General features: G+C 40.0%; 1 protein-coding gene across 3 annotated transcripts in view; it reads right to left on the bottom strand.

Moving 5' to 3' along the window:
• Nucleotides 1–13,441, bottom strand: part of Itga8 (integrin subunit alpha 8) — a 176,845-nt gene that overhangs the window by 105,827 nt on the left and 57,577 nt on the right. For all 3 annotated transcript variants that reach the window (XR_013051452.1, XM_006985924.4, XM_076572704.1), the window contains exons 12-13: nt 6,740–6,945; nt 4,344–4,535 (exon numbers count right to left, since the gene is read on the bottom strand). Coding sequence is in view for 2 of the 3 variants with exons in the window: in XM_006985924.4 (XP_006985986.2) it covers nt 4,344–4,535; nt 6,740–6,945 (398 nt within the window). In the remaining variant the exon portion in view is untranslated. The remainder of the gene's footprint in view (nt 1–4,343; nt 4,536–6,739; nt 6,946–13,441) is intronic.

The raw sequence follows: 13,441 nt of genomic DNA, 5'->3' as shown, positions 1-13,441 counted from the left end.
AGGAGCCATTAAAAACATTCACCCTCTCCTTTCTCAGTGCATATAACAGTTACTCATTTACCAAGATGCTCTTTATCTGTCTACATCCTTATGATACATATTGTGTCATACCAAGATCAAGGTAACTCTCATCTTCCACTGAACTATATCATACATCCCCCCTGCATCCATCCAGCTCCCTCCCTGAAGCTAGTGAAAAAAACATATAGGTGTGTTGCCCTTTTCCCATCACTGTGGAGGACACGCCCACACGTGGAGGACACGCCCACATGGCTTTTCAGTCTGCCTCCAGCTTCTCTCGCTGCCTCCTGCCCTGTGATTTGTCAGTGACTCTGGATGCCTCTGAGCTGTTTCAGGAAGTCATATGTTCTCATCATAGCTTCCTTCCCTGCCTTCCCTACATCGTTGTTTGATGCTCAGCTTTTGTATGAGGTCAACTCAGAGGTCCTCTACAAACAGCAGAGCGCTGCCACCAGACGAGAATGAGCTTCACTTCTCCTGTTAAATCAATCCCTGTCCTTGGCTGTAAGCACTGCCCGTAATTTTAAGTTTCAGAAGGCAGCAGCTGTTCTAGCCACGACAGTGTGTAGTCCACAGCAGAACGGAGCACACACTATTTGACAGAATGAAGCATCTTACTTATCTTTCTTCTAAGCCTCTGAACTAAAATAACCAACATAAAAACAAGGCTGAGAAATCTAAAATCAGTATTTCTTAACAAAAGTAGTATTTTCTTTTACATTGTTTTTCTCATTTCTTAATATCTTTATTATTCTCTGGGGGCCATTTTTGTTTTATTGGCTTGGGTAGGGTTGCCATACTGGATGCTTTCTGAGATGCCAGCATAATCTACAAGTCAATTCTTGCCTATTTTGGAAAATCTCACCCTTTGTCTCAGAGTCTATCCAAGTTCTTCCCAGAGGACTGAGATGAGTTGCAGGCTTTAAGTGGATTCAAGTGAAATGTGTCATCCTTGGAGTTGGGAGCAGAAACAGCTCATCCTGTGTACAGAGAAATCTGGTCTGGAGAGAAAGGGGAAAAAGGGAAAGAGAGGAGAGGAGAGAGTGGGTGCTGGGGGATGTCCTCTATGCTGTGAATGTATTGCTATGATTGATTGATAAATAAAACGATGATTGGCCAGTATCCAGGCAGGAAATATAGGCGGGATGAGCAGAGAGGAGACGTGGGGGAACAGGAAGGAGGAGTGAGGGAGACAGACACTGCCAGCTGCCGCCATGAGGAGGAGCAGGATGTAAAGTACTGATAAGCCACGAGCCACGTGGCAAGGTATAGATTTATAGAAATGGGTTAATTTAAGATATGAGAACTAGATAACAAGAAGCCTGAGCCATTAGGCCAAACAGTTTAAGTAATACAAGTCTCTGTGTGTTTACTTGGCTGCAGAACTGGCAGGTGAGAGGGATTTGTCCTGATCGTGGGCCAGGCAGGACCAGGAAAACATCAACTACAGGTGGGAGAGGAGGATAAGGGAGAGGAGGTGATAAGAAGAGAGGGAAGGAGATGAGAGGGAATATATGAGAGTAAAGGGGAGAGAGAGGAGTGTGAGACACCGAAGAGGGGAGAGTGGAGAGGAGAGGGGAGGGGAGAGGGGAGGGGAGAGGGGAGGGGAGAGGGGACAGGGGGGGAGAGAAGGGAGTGGAAGAGAGGAGAGGAGAAAGAAGGGAAGGGGAGGCAAGGGGAAGGGAGGATGGAGGGGAGGATAGGGGAGGGTAAAGGGGAAGAGGGGAGGCGAGGGGAAGGGAGGATGGAGGGGAGGATAGAGGGGAAGAGGGGAGGTAAAAGGACAGGGACAGGGGGGGAAGGGCAGAAAGGAGGACAGAAGAGAAGAGGGAAGTTAGGAGAATGAGAGGAGGAAGAGACGCCAGTGGGGGAGGGGAGACAGATGAAAGAAAGGGAGGAGGGAAGGAGAGGAAAGCGGAGGAGAGGACAAATGGTAGGGAAGGGAGGAGAAAACAGGACTGGGAAGAAAGCAGGGAGAAGAGAGGGAGAATGCAGAGGAGAGAGAATGGAGGGGAGATGATAGCACAGTCTAGGGCTTGTTCCTAGATGAAGTTCTGCCTTCGTGTTGTCTTGAGATAGTTTTCATTTAAAAAATACCGTGTGTGTGTGTGTGTGTGTGTGTGTGTGTGTGTGTGTGTGTGTGTGTGTGTGTGTGTTAGCACCCATGTAGATGTCAGAGGGCAACTTGAGATAGTCCCTTAACCTTAATGTAAATATCCCTTTTATTGCCTAGGCCAGGTTAAGGCACTTTGACTTTTAATTGCGATAGTGTATTTTAAATGATACTTGGTAAAACATTAATTTGAGTACACAGATAACTTCCAATAATTGTAGACTGGTGCATGAAAAATAAAACGTGCCTTCCTCACTCAGCGCTTCCAAATGAGATGGTAGCCTGTGGTAATTTATACCTTACATTGGTAGCAACAACACAAGAATGATCTAGAAAAGAGAGCTGCTGCTTAGTGTGATATGTGTAGGGGGAGAAATGAAGTGTAGAGGCTTGGACAAAGGTTCCTGTCCAGTGAGAAAAGCGTACACCTTTGCTGCAGGCATGGCGACTCTGAAGCATGCTTTGCAAAGTAGAGTGCTGGGTTCAAAACTTGTATCCCTTAGCATCTCCCAGAGTTGATGAATCAAAGTATCCAAGAGGGGCCTGGCCTTCAGCTTTTCTAGGCAGGCTCAGTAAGCACCTGGAATACCCGCTAAATTCCAGAACCCCAATCCAAATCCTCCTCCCCTACAAGCTCATCCAAGTGTCATGTGAAGCCCAGACATGGCTGCATGTTGAGAATTGGTGAAGAGAGACATGGGGAAGACTCTCAACTTACTCTACCCTCTTTCCCTGTCCGGCTCATTTGGAAGGAATAGAATCTGACAGGAAAGTTGTTTTGTGTTACCCTCATTTGGCCCTTGTTCAGCCTTCACAGGAAGCCCTGCACTGGCTGATTGATTGACACATACTCTACTTCCTTGCCCTGTGGAAGGCAGACATTCTGCCCATCAAGTGCTCTGTTACTACCAGTGGGGAAAGTATGTTTATGACAGACATAATGAATAGCTATAACTTTCTCAATAAACTGAAATTGCAGCACAAGAGTTGGATTTCATTAATCACCTTGACATAGTTAGAATAGTAAAAACATGAGGGATCTTGAATTTTTAATTAGTCAAAACTAGAATACATTATATAGGAAACCCCTCACCCTTCTCAAACTATTAACCATCATTGATTAGTATTGTGTAGATTAAGAAAACAAATTTAACTATGCTTTTTTAGGCACTGCCATGGGTAGCATTAACACACTGCATGATCCAAATTCTCTCTCAGCCCACTATTATAGCTCTAGCAGTGCTATGGAAGGTTTCTAGAAAATTTATAAGAATATGTTATTATCTTGCTTTGCCTAATCTCAGAGGAGAAACAAAAGCCAAAAAATTGAGTCAATGACGTATATTTGGGCAGTCAGCTTACTGAACTTCTTCCCCAAACCAGAGAACATTCTATAGCTAGAAAGGATGGTAGAAAGAGACAGACTTTAATCAAAGTTGTCCATAAAATATGAGTGATTTCTAAGATTTATTAAGAGATTCAAAAAAGAACCAACATAAAAGTGACCAGTGAACCATGCAATCAAAAAGCCTAATGCTCTCCACTAAATGTTCTGTTTATCAAGCTAGTCCTTTAGAACAAACCAATATTTTTGTGATGTCTGCAAAATATGAATTATCAGTTTGTGCTGCATGGGTTGCTATGCACCCTCATTATGAAAAATGCAATGAAGAAGAGCTTATGTTTTCTATCATGAACCATTTCTTTCTTTCCCTACTTTAAAATAGTCCATCTGTCTTTGGAAAAGCCAGGGGCATAGTTGGAAAATACACTCTGAAAACATGCAACTCACAACAAAAAATATTGAAGTGATGCACTGATTAATGGTAACACTGAGCTTTAAAAAGAATACATAAAAATAAATAAATTGCTTTAAACAGGTGTCTAAAGCCAGCTGAATATCAATGGAGACCACATTACTTTGGGGTTTCAATGAAAACTTGGGTTGCACAGTTGACAAGCTTTATGTCTAAGGCAGCTTTTAAAGCCATCTTGCCTTTCTAACATTGTCTCTTGACTATAAAGGGACTGTTTGTTTTGTCTTAAATGCTTGTGAAAGTCACTCTGGAATTATACCAAAAAAACCTGTGCCATGTTAAACTTGACCTTCATCTTTTATGAGAGAAATGCTTATGCATAATGTACTTTCCAGAAAATGGATTCTTGCCAGAAAGCAAGTCCTCATGTGGGAAAAGACAGAGACCCTTACCTGGGTAATCATTCTTGTCTATGTCTGCGTCTCCTCTTAGAGAAAAGCCAAATCCAGAAGGGATGGTCTGTGAGGCCCACCTTCCCTGCAGCACTTGGGAAGGCTTGGTGTGTAAGCCTTGTGGATTCCCATTGTAAATGAGCACTTTACCTCTTTGATCCTTGCCTGCAAAGGGCACACCAATGGCGATGTCTACAGAACACAAAGGAAATTTTAGAAAATGTTAAATGCAATCCAAAGGGAACATCACATGGCCCAAGTGGCTTGTTACACTTTCTAGAGGTTTGTGGAGTACTGTAGCAACGCAGAAGAGTCCTCGCCTTTTATCAGCGTGGTGAATGTCTGCTGGGAGAACGCTAGGTGCTGTGTGCAGCCAGGCAAAGCCAGTGAGACACTCAAAGGCCCTGTGTTTGGAAAGTGTGTTTCAGGGGGAATAGAGACACAGGTAAGGAAATAGTGAAAACAACAAATGGTGCAGAAAATCTTTTTTTTAAATGCTGATACAGGAGAGAGAGAGAGAGAGAGAGAGAGAGAGAGAGAGAGAGAGAGAGAGAGAGAGAGAGAGAGAGAGAGAGAGAGAGCAAGTGAGCATTGTTTTAGACTGGGGTGGTCGGTCAGACAAGGTGTCACCATGGCTAGCATCGAAACTGAGATGAATGGTCACAAAGGAACCAAGTGTGCAACAATTAAAAGGAAGGGCCCTTCCTCCCCTTTCAGGAGAAGTAGCTACTTCACAAAGACACAGTGGTGGAAGGAGGCTAGCCCATCTGAGTAGCAGAGAAGGCAGAGAACTATCTACATGGGACCTCAGTGACTGAGAGGTACAGCCAGGCCCTTGTATATATCAGGAGGCTGGTAGACCACGTAAGGTACCATTTTAGGAGTTTCTTCTTTCAAAGAAAAAAAAACTCTATTCTTGTGGAATGCTTTATTAATAGTTCCCTAATCTAATGAACTAAAAAAAAAAAAACCACCTATTTTGTAATTAAGGGTACTAGGAAACTCAAAAAGAGCCATATTACCCAACTCTCACCCAAATATAAAACATTCATCTCCTGCTACATGAAACATCAAGATGGGCCTGGATATTAAACAGAAACTATTACAGTTTAAAAAAGAAGTCTCTAAACAGCAACATATGAGTTTTCCAAATGAGGAGTCTCATTTGTTGGTGAAGTGTCTCACTGTATATAATGAGGAGGATTATAAATCCACTTTCACTGACCTGTCCAAGAGCAATGATCTAACAACTCAGATTGTTGTAGAAAATAAAACATTGTCATGTGCTTGGTGGGAAGGAATGCTTTCTGTACTCCCCCTAAGGCCATGACTTTTCAGCTTTCCCAAAGTTTAAGCCCAGCTAGCTTGGCATTATTTTGCTTATTTTGTACTCCAGAACACCAAGGCTCAGAGCCCAAGGTAATCTCGTAGCTTTTAAGAACATCAGAATTGGATTAAAGGGAAAGACAAATAGAAAACAGGATGAAAAAGACAACTCACATAATCTGGCGTCATGTATTCCCTGGGCTAGCCATTTTAGATAGCAACAAGCCAAGTTACATCAAGGAGAACTTGCCTTTTTTATTCTCCCAGAACATAGCATCTAACATGCACTTGGTCTTCTTGCATTCTAGGGCTTGAGTCAAGAGCTTCCCACATGCTAGACAAGTGCTCTACTGTTGGCCTGGACCCCTGGCCTAAGCATGTATGTTTGTAGGACTTGAACAATTACTAGTTGCTGAGAATTTTTTTTTCAAAGAAGTTCTGAGTCTTGGTACTAGTGCCTGTGAATATCCCTCTGATGGGAATCTTCCCTCTGCTAGATAAATCCAGAAAATTCCTCTTCTAGCTTCCTCTTTGAATGATAAACACATTGGACTCCAGTCTTCACTTACGTGTCCTGGAAATGTTTGCAAATTTTGATGTGAGCATACAGTATTTTCTGGGGTGGTATTTAGAAAGCATCTGTGGATTCCTTACTTAAAGAACCACATGCCCCAAATAGGGATTTAGCACTGTTATATTGCAAATGTAGAAAGGGCTTTTGCAATGACATTTACTGACCACGTATAACAGGCGTAACTCATGTAGTTTCATCAGAGTAGTAATATATTTGCTAACATACCAACAAGTATTTATCTCCACTCTATTCATCAGCAAGCTTCTAGAGCTCTCAAGCCACCATTGAAAAATCCTATATGATAAAATTTCTATGCAATTACTTAATCAAAACATACAAAGTTAAATTTGCCTTGAGATTTTTCAGAATTTATTAAGAATCAACAATAATAACCAGCCCCCACCATTAAGAATCATTTCAATGGCCACAATTTCCTTCTTGCAACGGTAACATGGCCTTAAGGTGACAGCGAGTCCCACACATTGCTCTAAATTACCATTGTATCCATCTTGATTCAGGTCCCCCAAGTGGGCCACAGAGCTACCGAATCTCCCAAAAGTCTCCGTGCCGGTGAGGACCTGTGGGTCTTGGAAGAGGAGGGCGCTCACTTGTAGGTACAGGTAGACCTGCCCTACTTCTCTAGGGTTACTTTCAAATTCACGGTCCATAAAGAGCGGGGCTCCGATGAGTATGTCATCCATGCTGCAGGGAAGAGAGAGAGAGGGGGGACAGTCAGCCCCCTTGGCAGACGACAAGGTTCTCTGGTGTGTTTGTAATCAGCCAGATGAGTTAGTGTGTTTCCTTTTCTCAGGGCCATTTTACAGTCATCAGATTTCTCTCATAGCTTTGTTATGTCTACAAAGCAGAATGCTGAAGAAAAGAAAGGTTGTTAAATTATCACATTGAACTTTCCAACTATGCGAAAAATGACTAAGAAACCACAGACATTTCATCCTTTCTGGCATTTTAGTGCATTTCCAGAAACTTTAGTCACACATGGAAAACATATCAAACAGACCTGAGCAGGTTTTAGTTTTTAAGAACATAGAGTTTGTCTATAATTTATTTAGCTGACCCTGACTTCTTGAAGTAACAAGATTTCAAATAATTTTTGTCCTGTCCTTCCTTTGGTTAAATAAAAGAGGCCAGAGAATTAGTTAATGCTGGCTGGAACACAAATTTTTATTCCTAATGAGATATGCAGTCATTCGGTGTATGTCATAGCTAGAAACTAATAAAAGATTTTTTTAAAGGATTTAGAGATGATTTATAACTACTGTATGAATAAGAAATAAATGTGGCTAGAGGCATCTTCTTCACAGAGGTAGACACTACAGAAGGGATGGAACAGGGGATATTCTATTTTGTCAGGAGACTTCTAAAATATTTGATTTTTATTTTCAAAAAAATTAAGGAAGTTCCTACTAACCAAAATGCATACTTTGACCTCTACTAATGATTCCTGCTAAAGCATGTCTGCAGACAAGCCTATCTGGGCAGATACAATAGTATGAAAATACAAATCTGCGTTTGACTCTATGCAGATCAACACTGAGGTTTGCCAAATTACCTAATTACCTGAATACTTTCATTCACATGACTTAACTATATATTGTTATGATATTCCTACTAATAGCAAACTATTAATACAGCAAGTACATTATATATGATATGATAAGATCAATGCTTTGATATGTTAGTATAAATATATGAAAGGGATATTAATATATGACATATTTATAATATAATTTTAAAAAGTAAAGAATGGAGTGGAAAGTCATTGAAGGTCAGATACTTTATTCTTTCTCCTCTTTTCCCTTTTTTACTCTTCCCTCTTTTTCTCTCTTCCCCTTCCCTCTCTTCCTTCTCTCTCTTCCTTTCTTCCTTTATCTCTCTCTTTGTCTCTCCTTCCATTATTCCCTCCTCTCCTTCTATTTTTTCTTTTTGATCTCCTATGTAGCTGAGCCTGGCCTTGAACTCATGATTGTTCAGTCTCAGCCTCCTAAATGCTGGAGTTATAGAAGTGTGCTACCATGTCTAGTTTTTGAGCCAAAATCTTTCCAGAAACTCACAGTGGTATGAATGACACACTATACTAACCTCATTGTCCTGACCTCTCCATGAATTTGGAGCTTCCTTACCGTAGCAGCCTACTATCCATTTTTCAGGGCTCTTTTCCTTCTGTTGGTTTATCTTGTCCAACTTCAATATGATAGTTTTTATCTTTTTTTAAATGAATGAATGAATGAAAATCTAGCTACTAGGGTAAAGGTTAACAACTGAATTGTGCTTGCTGGAAGAAGTTGAAACAGTTTCCTTTAATAGAGTGACACTGGGTATATCAAGCACTCTAGGACAGGCCTCATATAGTTGACCAACATATAATGAACTCTATGTTATTTGTGTGCTTTTATCTGGTTACAGTTTGGTGGGTTTTTTGTTTGTTTGCTTGTTCATTTTGTTTTGTTTTCATTTTGGATGTGGTTTCATTTTGTTTTGTTGGTTTTGGGGAGTTTTGATGTATTGTTTTTCTTTTTGAGAAAGAACATAAAGTAGGGTAGGTGTTGGGGGGCAAAGGATCTGGAAATACTTGAAGGAGGGGAAATAACATGATCAAAATATATTTAAATTTAAAAATTATTTTAAATAATAAAAACATAATAAACCAAAAAAAGGTATATCATGTACACCTGCTAGGTTTAAGACTATAGTTAATAATTTAAAGAACACAGTGTTGAATATTGGGTCAACTCAAAACTTGGAAAAGGTATACTTTCAACTTATCACTCATATGACTACAAACAAAGCAGCTTGAAAAAAAATAAAATTAGGATCCAAATTAGTGCTGTGGTTACAGACAGAGGAGAGGCTGGAGCTTGGGAGGAATGAAGGGACATTGACCACATGTAGGAATCTACTGGTGGGTCTAGAAGTAAGCATTCCAATGTTGAGACCCAAGACAGGTACCAATGAGTAGTCAGAGAACATTAAGTGGCTGAGGCGAGCTCCGTTTGAGTATTCTAGCCCATTCAACTGGAAAGATAAAATGTATAAGCCATTCTTCGAATTCAAAAATTGAAAAATAATCATGTATACCAATGTTATATATTCTAGTGTTGTTTGTAATATTATAGAACACCATAGGTTATTTTATAATTGTGCTGTATTTATATAATATATAGTAAGAAATGTAAGCCAGTTGAAACCTATTAAAATTGGGCAAAATATCTGATTAGAGACCTCCTTAAAGAAGATACAAGCATACAAGAAGATGTTCAATGTCACATTGCTAGGACTTAAAAATCTAAATAATGAGGTGCTACTGTAATCGCTTGGAACAGCTGAACTCCAAATGCTGCTAGCACCAAAAATTAGTGTGGCTCTGGCAATATGCAAATCAATACAGCCACTCTGAAGCAATCTAGCAGGTCCTTACAAAGTTACACACAGGATTATCACATATGATCTCACATTTGTAGTCCTTTTCAGTTTCCCAAGTGAACTTGATACTTAACGCCCACCTGAAAATCTGCATGTGGATATTTGCAGCATAACTACTAAAGCTTGGAAACAACCAAGATGCCCTCAAAAACCGTGTCACATCATCTGGTGGAATACTCTTCAGCAATGAAAAGGAATGGGTACAAAACCATGGGAAGATATGGAGGAAATGGCACCTATTACTGACTGAAAGAAGCCGATATGAGAAGATGAAATGCTGCGTAATTCAGGGAAAGCCCAAACCGTGGAAACTAGGAAGAATAGTGATTGCAGGGTTAAGGTAGGTGAAATGGGTAAGAAAGAGGTGCGTGGAATTTGTATGGTAGTGACACTGTAATGTAGCCTGTGGGTGACACCACAATGATGGATACATGTAGACACAGACATGGCAAGAACCACAGAACCTTATAAAACAGAGTGAATCTCCCTGTGAACTGTGCTTTTCAGCTCTCAGGATGCTTCCTCCTTTGAGAAAAAACTGCACTATACTGATACACAATGTTAAGAGCAGGGGAAAGAGGAGGGGGGAGGGGGGATGTGCCAATGTTGTACTTCCCCATCCATTCTCCTATAAATCCAAGCAGGAAATATATTAATACTAGTGAAAAGAAAGGCAATCAAAGAGTCAGGCAATGGTGGCACACACCTTTAATCTCAGCACTTGGGAGACAGAGGCAGGTGGATCTCTATGAGTTTGAGGCCAGCCTAGCTTACAGAGAAGAGTTCCAGGACAGCCAGGGTTACACAGAGAAACCCTGTCTTCTTGTCTTGTAAAACCAAAAAGAAAAAAAAAAGAAAAAGAAAGGCAATTGAAGAAGTAAGTTGAATCTAGATGAAATGAGAAAAAGGGGCATTTGGGAATAATATTGATGTAGATTTAGACCTACCACTGCAGTAAGCATGTGTAGCATGGTGAAGAGAGCTGCATTTGTTAAATGTGGACAATATAGAAATAGACTACTTCACTGAATACCATTGAAGGCATCTCTCCCTGCTCCCTCTTGCTCACCCTGATACCCACTGTACAGTAGTATTTAACAAATGGCAGGTGTTATGGAGGACTTGGGCTACATGGAAAGGAGAATACCCAGTGCTTTTCCACCAATGTAAATAGAAAGAATTCATGTCCCAAAAGCAAAGTTTGTTTCCTTCTTTCTCATTCTGCAAGAGCCACAAACAAGTAGGAAGTAACTCTAGAATGGTTGGAGCCTAGAGATGCTTTGAGAGCAGGCTACCCACAGTAGTAGACACAACACACTGGAAAGCACTGGGAGGAACTTCCAGCTGCCTGCACTGTGAGAAGGAAGTGGAGATGGAGGGATGTAGTTCAGGACTGGCTGTTATTTTTGTTTTAGATTCCAAAACCTAAGAAGGATTCCTAAACTTAAATTTTTCTCTCTCCCTCCTGACTTCCTTCCATCCCATCTTTTTCCTTTCATCCCTTTCATTCTTTCTTCTCTTAGGCAGGGTCTAACTATGTCACCCAAGTTGGCCTGAAACTCACAATCTTCCTGCTTAGCCTCCTGAGTGCTGGGATTTCATGCTCACACCCAACTTAAAATGTTCCAAATACATGTCAAAAAAAAAAGCCAGGCTAAAAACATCATTTTTCCTCTTGTTGTGCCCCATCTGGAACAGGGATCCATACTCCCAGCTCCTAGTCTTGTACCAGGGTGCCCTGGCTGGTTCTATGACTGTCATGTCAAATGTGAAGATGCATTTGTCTAATCATCTAGCTGTGAGTGTCACAGCCTCAAAGTAAGACCGACAAAGTTAGTATTCTGCATCACAGAGACTAACAGAAACAATTTCTTATTCCAGAAAGAAGGAACGAAGCCATCTAATTGGTTCCTGAGGGTGTGACTATAACAAAGGTTGACACAATTGGCTCAATACATTTCTTCTTGCAAACACTGGGTCCTAGAAGTGGGAAATGACTAGCACTATGATCATGAGGGACTGGAGCACTGATGGAATGTTTGAATTCCAAAGTAATGTGATAGCATTGATTTATCTTCTTAGAAATATATTTCCCTGGATGCTTAAGTTATAAGTCTGTAAAAATACTCTAAATATTCTTAGTTTATATGTATGTCCTCATAGAATTAAGAGACAATTACCAGCTCAGATTCAGTTATCACAATGCACTTCATAGACTATTTTTCACTTGCTATAAATATTATCTTCTACTCATGGTGCCATTTAATCATAGTTCATATGATTGTTTAGGCTAATGTTTTAAAATCTTGATTTGCAACCCATTAGAGGATTATGAAATTGACTGAATGGGTCTCCAGGAACAGTTTTAAATAAAACAGAATGTAATAATAGAAAACAGAGTAAATGCATTATACACACTGAGGAGGAAGGAGTGTGTATGCGTGTATGCGGGTATGTTGTTCGTTTGTGTGTACTAGGGTATGATGCAAATGTATTTATTTTTTGGATAGGGTCCAAGCTGGTCTTGAATTTGTTATATAGCCAAGACAACCTTAAACTTCAGATTTTTCTGCTTCCACTTCCCAACTGCTAGGATTACAGGCATATGCTACCATGCCTGGTTTTGTGTGGTGCTCTAACCCAGAGCTTCCTGTACACTAGCTCAGCACTCTACTACCTGAGCTATATCCCCAGCTGGCTAATGCCTTTGGTATTATGGACTATAGGTAGTAGACTATGTGTGTTTTTAAATATAAGGTCTTTCCATATAACCAGCACTGGCCTTGAACCTCATGATCCTCCTGCCTCATCATTGGAGTGCTATAATTATAAGAGTATGCCACCATATGTGGGTAAATCCTTTTCTTGTTTGTGTCCAATTCAAGTTCAAAAATTTTAAGTATTTATTAGCATAGACGACTTTTGTTGACCATCTGATCAGTAATGATGTATGATAGGCTGGAGAACATTCCAAAAGAATATGTATAGAAAGATTTTTAAATATGTTCTAATGTTTTTAATAAGATAATTATGAATAAATCACGTTAATTATGTGTTTTCACTTAAACTATTTCATTTGGTGGTGGTATGAGTGAGATTTAACTTCTTCTGGAAAGGATATGGGATACAGGCATCAACTTCATTTTATCTGAAAGGCCGTAAGTTTAACCATGGTCTACTTAAACATCTCTGTGAAGCATATAGGTTTCATTTTTCTTTCCCATTTATGTCTAACTCAACTCTGATGACCTAGTATAATGAAAGAGTTAACATCTCACTCTTCACACGACATGTGGAGCAGGACATTACAAACAGTTTGTGATAAAGTGTGAGAGAATCCATCAATGAGAACATTAACTATGAAGAATCAGAGTTTATTTCCTGTAGACAAGTAATATTACACTAATTTAATAATAGGAACTCCCTATCTTTTTCTCCCCGAGTAAAATTTGCCTGCTAATGCCTATCATTACTATTCATAGTGATTTACTTAGTAAAGGAATCAAGAACAGTGGGCTGCAGAGTTAATATTTAGGCAACCTAATTGGTTTGTGATAGGCACTAACAAAGGTAATTTAGCTAACTATGTTAGTGAAATGAACTTAACTCATAACCTTTTTATATTTTGGTTTTCTTGATTTTCTACGTAATTTACTCATAACCATTTCTCCTATGTGAATGGAAAAACTTGTGGACCGAATCTAGCTCAAAATTAAAGTTGCTCGGAGCTACTTCCTTTCAAAAAGTTTCTCTTCAA

Source organism: Peromyscus maniculatus, chromosome 5 (genome assembly GCF_049852395.1).
Source record: "Peromyscus maniculatus bairdii isolate BWxNUB_F1_BW_parent chromosome 5, HU_Pman_BW_mat_3.1, whole genome shotgun sequence".
NCBI lineage: Eukaryota > Metazoa > Chordata > Mammalia > Rodentia > Cricetidae > Peromyscus > Peromyscus maniculatus.
This window is presented reverse-complemented; position numbering and strand designations above follow the sequence as displayed.